The 13,486-nt window shown below is 43.9% G+C and overlaps 1 protein-coding gene across 1 annotated transcript; it reads left to right on the top strand.

Annotated features, from left to right (window-relative positions):
- Positions 1-5,419: 5,419 nt before the first annotated feature.
- Positions 5,420-6,445, top strand: LOC113030181 (odorant receptor 131-2-like). Its single transcript, XM_026181353.2, has one exon. It carries the CDS (start codon positions 5,507-5,509, stop codon positions 6,443-6,445), a length of 939 nt encoding a protein of 312 aa, XP_026037138.2. The 5' UTR covers positions 5,420-5,506.
- Positions 6,446-13,486: the final 7,041 nt, after the last annotated feature.

Here is a 13,486-nt window from a genome sequence, read left to right as displayed (position 1 = left end):
GAGATGTCTTGCTGCTGAGAGAGGGATTGGAGGAGGGGGGTGTCATGGTGTCAGGAAGGGGGGGAAGCGAGGGAGGCAGGAGAGTGGGGAGAGGACTCTGTAGTGAAGGTGAGGGTGGGGGGGTTGTGGGCTGGTCAAACCTGTTGAAGAAGTTGTTGAGTTCGTTTGCCTTCTCCACAGTCCCCCCCACTGTGCTTTTCTTGGTGTTGTGGCCTGTGATGGTTTTCACACCATTCCAGACCTCCCTCATATTGTTCCTCTCCAACTTCTGCTCCACCTTCCTCCTGTAGGTGTCCTTTGCTTCCCTCAGGCAGCGTTTCACCTCCCGCTGTGCTGCTTTCATCTCCTCCTTCACTTTGCTCCTGAAAGCCTTCTTCTTCATGTTGAGGACAGCTTTGACTTCCTGTGTTACCCACGGTTTGTTATTAGGATAACACCGTACCGTCTTAGCAGGGGCGACCGTGTCCACACAAAAGTTGAGGTAGTCTGTAAGACAGTGTGTATACAGTAATTGACTTCTATTCATTTTACATCAAATTAAAACTTTGGGTGTCAGATAATTATTTATTAAAAGCTCGACATTTTAAATGAGAATAAGAAAGAAAAGTATGTCTTTGTGCCCCCTTTTCCCTGTTCATGCCCTATCGGCCCCCCTGGCTAAACTTTGCTAGATCCGCCCCTGCACAGTTACCAGCCGTCAGCTACGTAGAAAAAGATCCTCGAGTAGAAAGTAATATTAAATAAATTCTAACAACAGCTGATCAAGCTTAAACGTGCTGCTGTTGTTCAGCCGCTGGTTTCCTCTTTCTGGTGCAAAGTGGGCCAAAAACAAACAAGAGACACGGACTCGCGACAGAAAAGCCGATCAGCTGATCAGTTTCACGATTGAAGTAGCAGCCGGAGAGGAGAGGCAGTCGCTTGTTAAGCTTAACGTGGGAATGCTTTACAAACATTCAGAGATGGACTTACACACTTGCTTTACTTCTCTCGGGATAACTTTGTCGGAGATGAAATGCCGGGTTGCTAGCGAAGCTCCACATGCTATCCAGACCACCGACAGGTCCCGCATGCCACAGCCGCTCTATCACGTGATGCATACTGCTCCGACGTGCTAACGTTCTGAGGTGAGTTACGGCGTGTTGCAAGTTTTGTGAGGTGCTTTCGTGATATTTAATGGATCGGATTACATTTTTTATTTTTCTCCGATATCCGATCCAGTAATTTAGGTCAGTATCGCACCGATACCGATACGTAATATCGGATCGGTCCATCTCTAAAAAAGACAGACAATACACAACTAAGAATAGCACCATATATACATGCATATATATCCATAAAGTCACTTATTAATAAATGGTTGAAAAGGGAAGAACATGTCCAAAAAGGGTGTAGCTGTTGCAGTATACAGTGTGTTAAGTGGATGAGTTGCACAGGCAGGAAAGATTTCCTGTGTCGTTCAGTGGTGCATCATGGGTAAGTCTCTCACTGAACGAGCTCCTGTGACTGACCAACATGTCATGGAGTGGGTGGGAGGTGTTATCCAACATTGTCTTTATCTTGGACAGCATCCACCTCTCCGACACCACCTTGAAGGAGTCCAGCTCCATCCCCACAACATTGCTGGCCTTACGGATCAGTTTATTGAGTCTGTTGGCATCTGCGACCCTCAGCCTGCTCCCCCAGCATGCAACAGCATAGAGGATCGCACTGGCCACAACAGACTCATAGAAAATCCTCAGCATTTTCTGGCAGATGTTGAAGGACCTCAGTCGCCTCAGAAAATAGAGACGACTCTGGCCCTTCCTGTAAAGTGCTGTGGTGTTTTTAGCCCAGTCCAGTTTATTATCTATGTGTACTCTGAGGTACAGCGGTTTGCAAAAGTATTCGGCCTCCTTGAACTTTCCCACATTTTGTCTCATTACAGCCACAAACATGAATCAATGTTATTGGAATTCCAGGTGAAAGACCAACACAAAGTGGTGCACACGTGAGAAGTGGAACAAAAGTCAGACTTGATTCCAAACATGTTTTACAAATAAATAACTGCAAAGTGTATGTACAGTCATCCACAATGTCAACACTGACCCCCTGGATTGAAACAGGGGTCAAGTGTTTCCTGGTCTTCCTGAAGTCCACGATCAGTTCCTTGGTCTTTGCCACGTTGAGCTGCAGATGATTCTGCTCACACCACGTGACAAAGGAGTCGACCACAGCCCGGTACTCTGTCTCATCATCCCCGCTGATGCATCCAACCACCGCAGAGTCATCAGAAAACTTCTGAAGATGGCAGGTCTCTGTGCAGTGGCTGAAGTCTGTGGTGTAGAGGGTGAAGAGGAAGGGGGAGAGGACAGTCCCCTGTGGTGCCCCTGTGTTGCTGATCACCTTGTCAGACACACACTGTGGGAGACGTACATATTGTGGTCTTCCTGTCAGGTAATCAACAATCCAGGACACCAGAGAAGCATCCACCTGCATCGCTGCTAACTTATCACCCAGGAGGGTCGGCCTGATGGTGTTGAAAGCACTGGAAAAGTCAAAAACATGACCCTCACAGTGCTCGCCGGCTGGTCCAGATGGGTGTAGACACGATTGAGCAGGTAGATGATGGCGTCCTCAGTTCCGAGACGAGGCTGATAAGCAAATTGAAGGGGATCCAGATGTGGTCTTACTATGGGTCGCAGCTGGTCCACGATGAGCCTTTCCAGGGTCTTCGTGATGTGGGAGGTCAGTGCCACGGGCCTGTAATCCTGGGGGCCACTGGGACGTGGCGTCTTTGGTACAGGGACGAGGGACGATATCTTCCACAGCACTGTGACCCTTAATATTTTTGTACTCCACCTCCTGTCTCCAGTCAAATATTTTGTATAAATTCTATTTGTTTATGCCACTGTGGAAGCCAGTTTTGAGACAATTTTACAAGAGGCTCACGAAGATACTCATCATAAATACAACCTTAATGATTACATGTAAAATATTCAGGCTGCTTATTGTCATCGTTATGATTAAAACTTTTTGTTTGGGGGCATTTTCCACTCTCCTGTTGTTTTTTCAAGTTGATGTCTATTTGTTATACCAGAAAGATTTCTCGGTGGGTCTTCTACTTGCAGATAACCTGGGCAAACGGTGAAGCTCTGTTGTTTGAAATTTCCCACACAGCAGTTTTATGTGAGAGATGTATTGTTGTATTATTAATGAATAATTAATCTGTTGTCTCTTTGTTATGCACCTTTTACTGTTACTTGCTGCTGATTGCTATTACGGCAGGTTGTTCTTGATTTGTAATAATGTCTATAATAGTTTTCACACTATATCAATTTTCAAAACAGAGTGACAAATTGCTTTCAATAAAAACACACATTTAAAAAGTATATATTTACCAGATATAAAAACTGATAGTTGAAAGTACAGTCTTTCGGGTCTTTTCCTAATGACATGCTGACATAATGTCACTGTGGCCGATAGCTAGATCGGACTCGATTGCAGATAACCACAACAGAGACGGCTCAACGTTTTGCAGTGTTTATTATTTAGTCAACAAGTGAATATGAGGCAGGGTGTCGCTAATGATGTAACCGTGTGACAGTGGAGGTGAACGGGGGTCTAGCAGGTTTCGACGGGAACGGAGCGGTTGCGTTGGTGACCGGCGTGAACCTCGCTTTGAGGGAGAGGCAGCGATAGTCCAGGGGAGTAGTGGAGAGGCTGGCAGACCTGAGTTCCGCTGTGTCCAAGGTGGTCAGTGAGGCTGGAGAGCAGGCAGGTGAGGGTCCTTGTATTATTCCTGAATATGAAGATGATCCACGGAGAGCTGAGGTTGAGGGTGATAGCAAAGAAGGTCCAGGGAATCTGAAGCGCATGAAACCAAAGTTAACAAGGAAAAAGTGGCACGAGCGTAAAAAGCCGTAGAGTCAATACCAACGAGAGGTCGTTGATGAACTGTAGGTGAAGGAGAGTCTGAGGGGTCCTTAAATCCTCAACCTGTTTGCCCCGAATCAGTCTCAGGTGTGCAGGACTGCAGCAGGGATGATGACTCCGCCCTGGGGTGGAGACCAAGGAACTCAGGTGCCTGATGGAATTTTCCAGTCGAGTCTCCAGATCCTGACACATACATGCAATTGTTGTTAACTATGGTCAAAAAAATATTTGCGCAGTATTTGAAAATGACATGAAAACTGATTTTCTGCAGTTGATTTAAACAAAACCACAAATCTGATGAGATTAATGTGGCTGCTTCACACTCGGCTGCGAACCGTTCCAGTGCGAGCTGGAGGCCCTCCCCCGATGAAGCCAACAGAACCACATCATCCACAAAAATCAGAGATGAGATTCTGAGGCCACCAAAGCGAAAGCCCTCCGCCACTTGGCTGCGCCTACAAATCCTGTCCATAAAAATTATGAACAGAACCGGAGACAAAGGGCAGCCCTGGCGGAGCCCATCACCCACCGGGAACGAGTCTGACTTATTGCTGGCAATGCGAACCAAGCTCTTGCAACGGTTGTATAGGGATCGAATGGCCCGTAGCAATGGGCCAGATACCCCATACTCCCGCAACACCTCCCACAGGACACCCCGAGGGACACGGTCGAATGCCTTCTCCAAGTCCACAAAACACATGTAGACTGTTTGGGCAAACTCCCATGCACCCTCAAGTATCCTCGAGAGGATAAAGAGCTGGTCCAGTGTTCCGCGACCAGGACGAAAACCGCGTTGTTCTTCCTGTATCCGAGGTTCGACTAGCGGACGAACTCTCCTTTCCAGCACCCTGGCATAGACTTTCCCAGGGAGGCTGAGGAGTGTGATCCCCCTGTAGTTGGAACACACCCTCCGGTCCCCCTTCTTAAATATAAATATCAATGACAAAGTGAAGTGACCAGTGCAGATTAAACAGAGTACTTGTGAAGCTGCAGGGTAGCTTCTGAGTGCTGTGTTGTGTGTGTTTAAGTGTTGTGGTTGAGGTGTCGTATGGCTTGGTGGTAAAAACTAAGAACAGTGGTAAGGTGGTAAGAACTGAAAATAAAATAAACAAATAATAATAACAAAGTACAATCAAATGGACCAAGGCTGTGATGATCCACTTGCCAAAGTAAATCTGTTGGGCATCTTCCTTGGCCTTCAGACAGAAATTCTGATGGCTAAAGAACCAAACGGGATGGGCAAAAACAAAGAAGGATGTTTACATTGCTCATTAGTGATCAGTGTCATGTGACACTGCAACTGAGTGTCACATGACACTGTAAGGTTGCGAGGACAGAACTAATAAATTGTATGCAATGTCAGGCCAACTCTGTAGAAGAGCTCTGCCAACAGTGGGCAAACACAGATCCTGACCTGATGACTGCCAGTAGAAGGAACAGTAAAATCTTTTTGTGGGACTGGGATTTTTATCAACCACCAGGCTTTTGTGAGATATTTTAATGTTTTTTTCTCCTTTATGAATACAGCAATTATTGGGATTCTGTGCTACATTGACTTCAACAGATTTGTTTTACATGTCATAAATTTTCTGCAATGTCAAATGTATCTCAGTCTTACACTAACATGTCTTTTGAAGTGCAGTATCAGGACCTACTGAGGGTAATTATTGTTTCCACTCTGTCAACAGTTCCATCTTTTACTTTTCTCTTCCTTAATGGGACCATGTTGTTCACACTGAGGAGTAAGCCAGTGTTTCGTGACACTCCCCGTTATATTCTTCTGTATAACCTCCTTTTTGCAGACACTGTGCAGCTGGCACAGAGTCAAGTTCTTTTCCTGCTCTCTATTTTTAGAGTAAAATTGCCGTATCCTGTATGTGTATGTCTCAGCTTGTTGGCCAATCTCACCACTGGGATCTCCCCTCTCACCCTTTCGGTGATGCCTCTGGAGAGATATGTAGCTGTGTGCTACCCACTGAGGTATCCTACCATCATCACCATCAGAAACACAGGGGCTGCTATCGTTGTGATTTGGATTATCAGTTCACTAAATAATCTCACTCGAGTCATCTTTTTTTTCCCATTTGAAGTGTTGAAAAACCTGCAGATCAAAGACAGTTGTTCTAAAATAGCTCTGTTACTCGGGACAAGGTCTGATCAATATGACACCGCTTTCACATGTTTAGTGTTTGTATCAGCTGGTGTGGCAGTCGTTTTTTCTTATATCGGTGTGATATTAGCTGCCAGGTTGGCCTCTGCAAACAAAGCTTTAGCACGTAAAGCTCGAAACACTCTACTGCTGAATATGATGCAGCTGTGCCTGAGTCTCTCCTCTACTATTTATAACCCTTTGCTCGCTGCCCTTTCAAGAACCATAACAATGACAATATTTTTATGGGTTCAGAATGTATTTTATTTGTGCTTTATTATCTTACCCAGATGCCTGAGTTCTCTAGTCTATGGGCTAAGAGATCAGACCATCAGACCTGTCCTCATGTACCACCTATGCTGTCATCAGAAACGAAGTCAGTAACTTGCAATATTTCACCTGGAATCTGAAATGGTTTAATAAAAGTAAGCCTCAGATTATCTGCTGGGTTTCTGCAAGATGTATACTTCTCATATTAAACTGATCCAGACTTGTTTTCAAATATAAAATTTCAGCTTTTCGCCAAACTCTTCCTTGTTCTTGATCCTGCTGCTGATCGGAAAATTAAAGTCATTGCCGAAGTAAACTGTCACATACCTCGACTTTGACTCAGACCAATGACTAACCTTTTTTTTTTTCAGAATTAGTGTTTCCATCATACCACCGGGCCTAATATAGACATTTGCTATATATAGACAGTTTTCACCTCCATAACACCATCATGCTTAACAAGCATGATTTAAACACTTGCCATTTTCATGAAGGACATCATCAGGTGTCACTCCCGTCATGTGTTGTGTCACTCTTTCCAACCAACGCAGAGCGATACTGAGGCTACAAATATATCTACACTCCACACTCCCAGTTCAACAGTCACTTATATTTTTCCACTCAGCTAATCATTCCCCTTGGCCAACCCGTACTCCAGAGATGTGAGATGCACATTCTGCCTAATCACATTTTCATATATAAAGCTGGAGGAGAAATCATAGAACCGTTAGAAACCAATTTGAATTTGTGTGTACACCTTCAAATTCAAGATATGAATCATATCTATATTTTATCATCTGAGAAGAAATCTCCTTCATCAAAGAAGTGAAAACACAAGGAAGAGAGGGTGCATGACTGGCACCTGGATAAAATCTCATCCTATACTGCGTTACCTCAACCCTGATCTTCTGAAGTCATCGCATGACAAGGTTGAATTCAGAGGTCAAATCCAAGCTAACATTGTGCCAGCTAATGTTATGCACCCCCAAAAAGTTCATTTAAAAAAATCACACTTTCCCTCTGCAAACAGATGGATTACGTTCTCACATCGAATGGGAGTCCATTCACCAAGTGTCTGTAGCGCCTCTACTCAGGACCAGTACACTCTCACTTCAAATAGAGACCCTAGACATCTTACTAGGTTCAGGAGGAGGTTTTGTTTTGGAGACTCACAAAAGGAGTTGGCTTGGAAGTGAATAACTGGGACCTTTATTGCCTCAGTACCATTTATATACATATACAACACAATAGAGATTGACAGACCACGTGACTTTCGCGCACTGCATGCCGGTAACTCGTGGCAAAACAATCCAAGCGCCGCATCAAATGCACGCATTTGCAGCACCGCAAGAAGTTCATTGTCGGTTCCAATACCTTCTCGGTTTTTCTTTGTTCCACGAAATAGGAATGTACAAAATGAAGGAGAACAATGCCGGACTGTACAAAGACAGTGAAAGGGTTAGACCCGTACGAGCACACAGAGTGGACAAAGGACGTCAGTGTGCTGCCCAACTTTCACCACGCTCAGATTTATAATTATACGGTTCTTGGAGTGAGTGCACACACTCATGAAGTTTTTAGTAACTTCAGGTCACTGCAACAAGCCCAGGTACAGTTTACCGACGGATGGGTGCAGGACCTTGAAATGCACCGTGTAGAACGAAAGACCATCGTACGAACAAAGGTAAGTTTACCAGTCTCACAAATCGTCGTCATAAATACACATTCCTTAACCGTTTATTAATACGACCTTTGAGCTCAACGGTAATTAATTAGTAGTGGAAATAATTTCTGGTTCGCATTACAGAAATATAGCAGTGACAATAATATTGTATGTTGTAATTGTACAGGGCAATTAGTGATACAAAAATCTGTCATATATCCTGTGAATAAAAGTATATGTTTTTGTCTATGTACCATGGTAATAACAGAAGAAAAATGTAATATTGTACCAGGACAATCTGAATATTTACTGTACATTCTGTCCTCACAAACACGTTTTTCTGCACTGACTGTTTCAGGTAAATCACTCAGCCTCAGCCAGAAGCCTCTTCAGCCCTGGGTTATTCTGCAATCAAATGGGGACTTTGAAAGTGCACATTGCACATGCATGGCAGGTGTGGCAGAGAAGTGTGTGCATGTGGCGGCTCTCCTTTACAAAGTTGACACAACTGTGCGCCTACGAGGGAATATCACACCAACAGATGTCCACACTTACTGGATAATGCCCTCCAACATCAACAGAGTGCAAGGAGTACCTGGACACACAATTGACTACACCACAAGTGCAGCAAGAAAAAGGGCACTTGACCAATCCTTTAGTGCTGGACAAAGTGACTATTCTCCAAACGCCAAAATCCGGACTCGCACTGGTGGCAGTTCGCTACAAGTGCGTACACTGGCCAATTTAAAGCCTCTCACAGATCTAATGCATGAAAACCGGTCAGGCCTATGCACCATTATGGAGGACTTCTGCCACCAATATGCTGACCCTGTCCAGCCTCGTGTCCTCCCCAAATCACTGCTACGCATCTATGACCCACAGATGAAGGGCTGTCAGCTATCTGTCCTTCTGTAGCACTGCGATCGTCTGAAGCACAGTGTTGTTGTCTCAAAGGCCGAGGCAGAGGCACTGGAAGAGAAAACCAGGGAGCAGCACAAATGTGATCTTTGGCACAGCACGAGCAGGAAGAATAACTGCATCAAACATACATGCAGTTGTGTCCACCTCCATTGCCACTCCTGCATTGTCAACTGTCAAGAAAGTGTGCTACCCACAAAAACTTTCACATCAGCTCTCCGACCATGAACCGCAACAATTCAAGTGGGGAAGAGACAGTGAAAACACAACACGAGAGTGGTACACCTCACAGAGAAAGGTGCGGCATAAAGAACTTAAAGTGGATAAGTGTGGTTTCATAATCAACCCCTCATTCCCAGAATTGGGTGCCACCCCTGATGCCCTCGTAAAATGTGAATGTTGTGGTAAAGGATGTGTGGAAATCAAGTGCCCGTATAAACACCGCAACAACAACCTCCTGCAGGCCTGTGAAGATGACAGGTTTTGTCTGAGGTTAACAGATGGAAGGGTGGAGTTGAAACAGACACACATCTACTACAAGCAGGTCCAAACCCAGATCTTTGTTACAAAGTCACACTTTTGTGACTTTGTTGTGTGGACAACAGAAGCTTGTGTTATTACACGTGTGATGCCAGATGTAGACTTGTGGGCTAAAATGCTGCCTGTCGCTCAGGATTTCTTCTACAAAGTTGTGATGCCTGAGCTCTTGGCCAATCACTACACTGATCCAGAACCCAGTGTTTCACAAGGGCCACATTCCATGGATGTTACCGTGACAAAAAAAAAAAAAACGAAAGAAAAAAGCTTGCATAGAAAACTAACCAGACAGTATTTCAATTACACCCGTTCAGAGACAACTCTTATATTGAAGGACTTTATTGTGATTTCATGTTTAGTGTCACTTTAAGGTGGACCCATCTTCCTGTACTCTGCACTCTATGGTTTGTGTTACCTGTTGTTCTGTCACTCACAGTGAATTATAAGATGTTTACATTGCTATAAATGTCTGTCACAACAGTCATACTTTGTTGTAAATATTTGCCGATTTGCACCACTGCACTTTACAGCTGTGCTGTAAATTATCTCTTTATGTCCAGAATGGGCCGACGCAATCTCTTTCTTTTCAGTTTGTACTGATATACAGTGTCAGAACCAATACAAATAAAGTAAGTGTTGCACAAGTCTTTCATCAGGACTGTCTTTATTTATAACTGACAACAGTGTTACATGTTACTATTGAAGCTTACAGGACAAAGGCAAAATAGTATACCGTTGTGCATTATTTGCTGATTTGTATAAAAAAAACAGCTGCACAACAAAACACATTACAAAACAAAACACACCTTAGAGAACACATTTTACAGTCCTGCAGATCTTCATCCTCGTGCTGTGGAGTTATCTGCTGTGGTTGGATCTCAGCTGTAGTTTCCGTAGTGACAGGTGCTGAAAAACACACATGCATACAGACAAAGACAAGATCATTTTATGATCAAAGGAGCATAGCGCGATGATTTCTGTTCAGCGCCATATAAGGCGTATAAACTACTACAAAACACTTACCTTTGTGGAAATGCTTGGAGCAGACTAACATGTGAGGTGGAGTGTTTTCGAACGTTATATTAGGTCTTCGGATAGCAGCAATCCAGGCCATCCGTCGCCTCTTCTTGACTTCGGAGACATGGCTTGGACAATTTCTGCTCCACGCCGGAATCCGATAAAAACCAATCGCTTTACCCGTCGGCTTCACGTGGCTGTTGCTCGCCCGGCTTGTGCAGTTAATAATACAACAGCTTCTTGCCATTTTTGGTTTCTTTTTATCGCTGTGTAACTGATTTCAATTGAAAGCCTGTGTGCGCTAGTAGCTCTTGCCACGAGTTCACACAATCCTTTGCGGTTTTCCCCTTGAATGACGTCACATTTTCAATCTCTATAACCCAAATGGCACACTAATAGTGCATTTTAAAGGTGAATACAGGTAAAACAAAACAAAATAAAGACATTTAAATGGAAGATTTATACTGAACAGTATCAGAGCTCTTTGGAATGAATGAAACAGATTAAAGTGTTCCTGTTGTGAAGTCTGAATTGTCCTTTCAAGTCGTTGAAAACCCAAACAGGTGTACTGTAGGGGAATTGTCAGTGTGCAAACCCTATTATCCGGGTAGGAAAAGTAGTGCATAGGGCTTATCTGAAATCCAGGGTTGCTCGAATCAGTTTCTCAGGCAAATCCCACAATCCGATCGCATGGCTGGCCACACCATTTCACGATCATCCAGGATCTCATTTGGGCTGTTCTCGCCGTCAGTGGTTCTCCAGAATCCTTCTAGTATTCAAAAAAACCAATCTACACAAACAGTGCAGAACAATCAATTTCTTTTCCCATTTTGTGTTCTTAACATGAGCTCATTAACTTCTTTTCCAAATGCATTAATCACAAATGGCATTCCCTTTAGCTTTACCAAGTTACACGAGTTACAGTAACTTGGGGAGGAGGTCAGCGCCCTGACCCACTGGTGTCAAGACAACCATCTCACCCTCAACGTCGCAAAGACAAAGGAGTTGATAGTGGACTTCCGGAGGTGCAGAGAAGTACACACCCCCGTCACCATCAGCGGCGCTGCTGTGGAGAGAGTGAGCAGCTTCCGGTTCCTTGGAGTACATCTGGCTGAGGATCTTACGTGGTCAGTACACACAAACAAAACAGTGAAGAAGGCGCAGCAGCGCCTCTTCTTTCTCAGGAGACTGAAAAGATTCGGCATGAGCCCCCGCATCCTCAGGACCTTCTATCACTGTGCCATTGAGAGCATCCTCACTGGATGCATCACCACCTGGTATGGCAACAGCACCGCCTACAACTGCAAAGCTCTCCAGCGAGTAGTGCGGTGCTCTGAACGGATAATTGGAGGTGAGCTTCCCTCCCTCCAAGACATCTACAGGAAGCGGTGCCTGAGGAAAGCGGGGAGGATCATCAAGGACTCCAGTCACCCCAGCCATAAACTGTTCAGACTGCTTCCATCAGGAAGGAGGTTCTGCAGCATCCGGTCCCGTACCAGCAGACTGAGAGACAGCTTCTTCCATCAGGCCATCAGACTGCTGAACACGTCATAGACACCTCAGCTTCACTACTGGAACTTCAACACTATGCACTCCATACTGTACAGTAATGCCACTTGTTTTGCACATATTCAACTCTGTATATTTTATATATTTTATTATTATTATTATTATTTTATTTTTTTACTATTTAATTTGTAAAAATGTGTATACACACACACACACACACGTAGGAAAATATTTAGTATACACATCCAGAAATGCATACACTATTATATATTGTACATATATTTATTAGTTTCAGGTTGGCCATTCTTGTATTTTGCTCGTTTGTGTTGTTGTGTTTGCACATCTCTGTTGCTTGTGGGGCTCGCACACAAGAATTTCACTCGCATGTGCTGTGCCAGTGTGCCTGCACATGTGATGTGACAATAAAAGTGATTTGATTTGATTTGATTGTTTGTACCAGTATCAACAATTTTATCAAAATTATATCACAACAAAGAACATCAGCAGCTTAAACAGTAATGTAAACAGTCATAGCAATGAAAGCGACATTCATCCTTAAGGCTTACAAGCAAATGTAACTTAATTCAGTGCAAATACTATTAAACTTGAAATATGCTCATATCTATTAAGACATAACCATTCTAATATAAACAGAGCTATTGCTTCTACTTGAATACCTCCCCGATCGGAATATGGCTTCAGCGGGGTGGGGTGGCTAACAGCTATTAGCAGCTAGCATCGCATCTAGCATCGGCATCGTTTAGCTCAAAGCATTCAACACTTATAACACACTGTAAAGAACAACAGGAGAAGTGAAACAACACGCCAGATTCTCATAGCTCCCGATTGGTTTTTGTTCAAAGGTTTCTGAGCTGAATCAGCTAGTGAAATACATTATCTAACTTAACAGGTAGCTTACATTACATTAGGTACATTATATAATTTACTGTGTTCAGTATACGTCACTACAATGTGATTTCGGAAATATATAAATATATAAATATACGGACAACAGGCTCTTCAATCTGTTGTCGTCAATAAGCAACGTTTAGGGAGCTCTACAGTAATCAATGAGAGGACCCTGCACGTCACTTCTCGACGCGAGGGGGGTACCCTGCGCGTCGATAAGTGACGCAGAGGGAGCCTGACGATGCGTCACACGAGATGGGAGTGAGAACGTGTTGGTGTGGCACTGAGAGGCCATGTTCACATGTGGAGAGACTGTGTGAACCAATCAGTCAGTGTGATAAATTCGATTACATCATCTGTTACTGGCCTGCTAACCATGCTGACAAATAACTGTGTCACATGACTCTGTGTTGTAAAGGAAATGATATATATGACATTCAAATGCAGGCAAAGCTGGCAGACCAGCCCTCCATAGGACCAAGCACAGACTAAAGCCTGATAATTACCTGCACAGGTAAACAACTGGAGTTTTAAACCAGAATTTATAAGAATAGAAACTTATTGCATTCTTCTTGTCTAATGATATCAATGTTTCTTTTGAT

Source organism: Astatotilapia calliptera, chromosome 10 (assembly GCF_964374335.1).
Source record: "Astatotilapia calliptera chromosome 10, fAstCal68.1, whole genome shotgun sequence".
NCBI lineage: Eukaryota > Metazoa > Chordata > Actinopteri > Cichliformes > Cichlidae > Astatotilapia > Astatotilapia calliptera.
This window is presented reverse-complemented; position numbering and strand designations above follow the sequence as displayed.

What these genes read in the sequence shown, in the direction of transcription:
- LOC113030181 (XM_026181353.2), top strand. Translation starts at nt 5,507, where the DNA reads ATGTCAAATGTATCTCAGTCTTACACTAACATGTCTTTTGAAGTGCAG.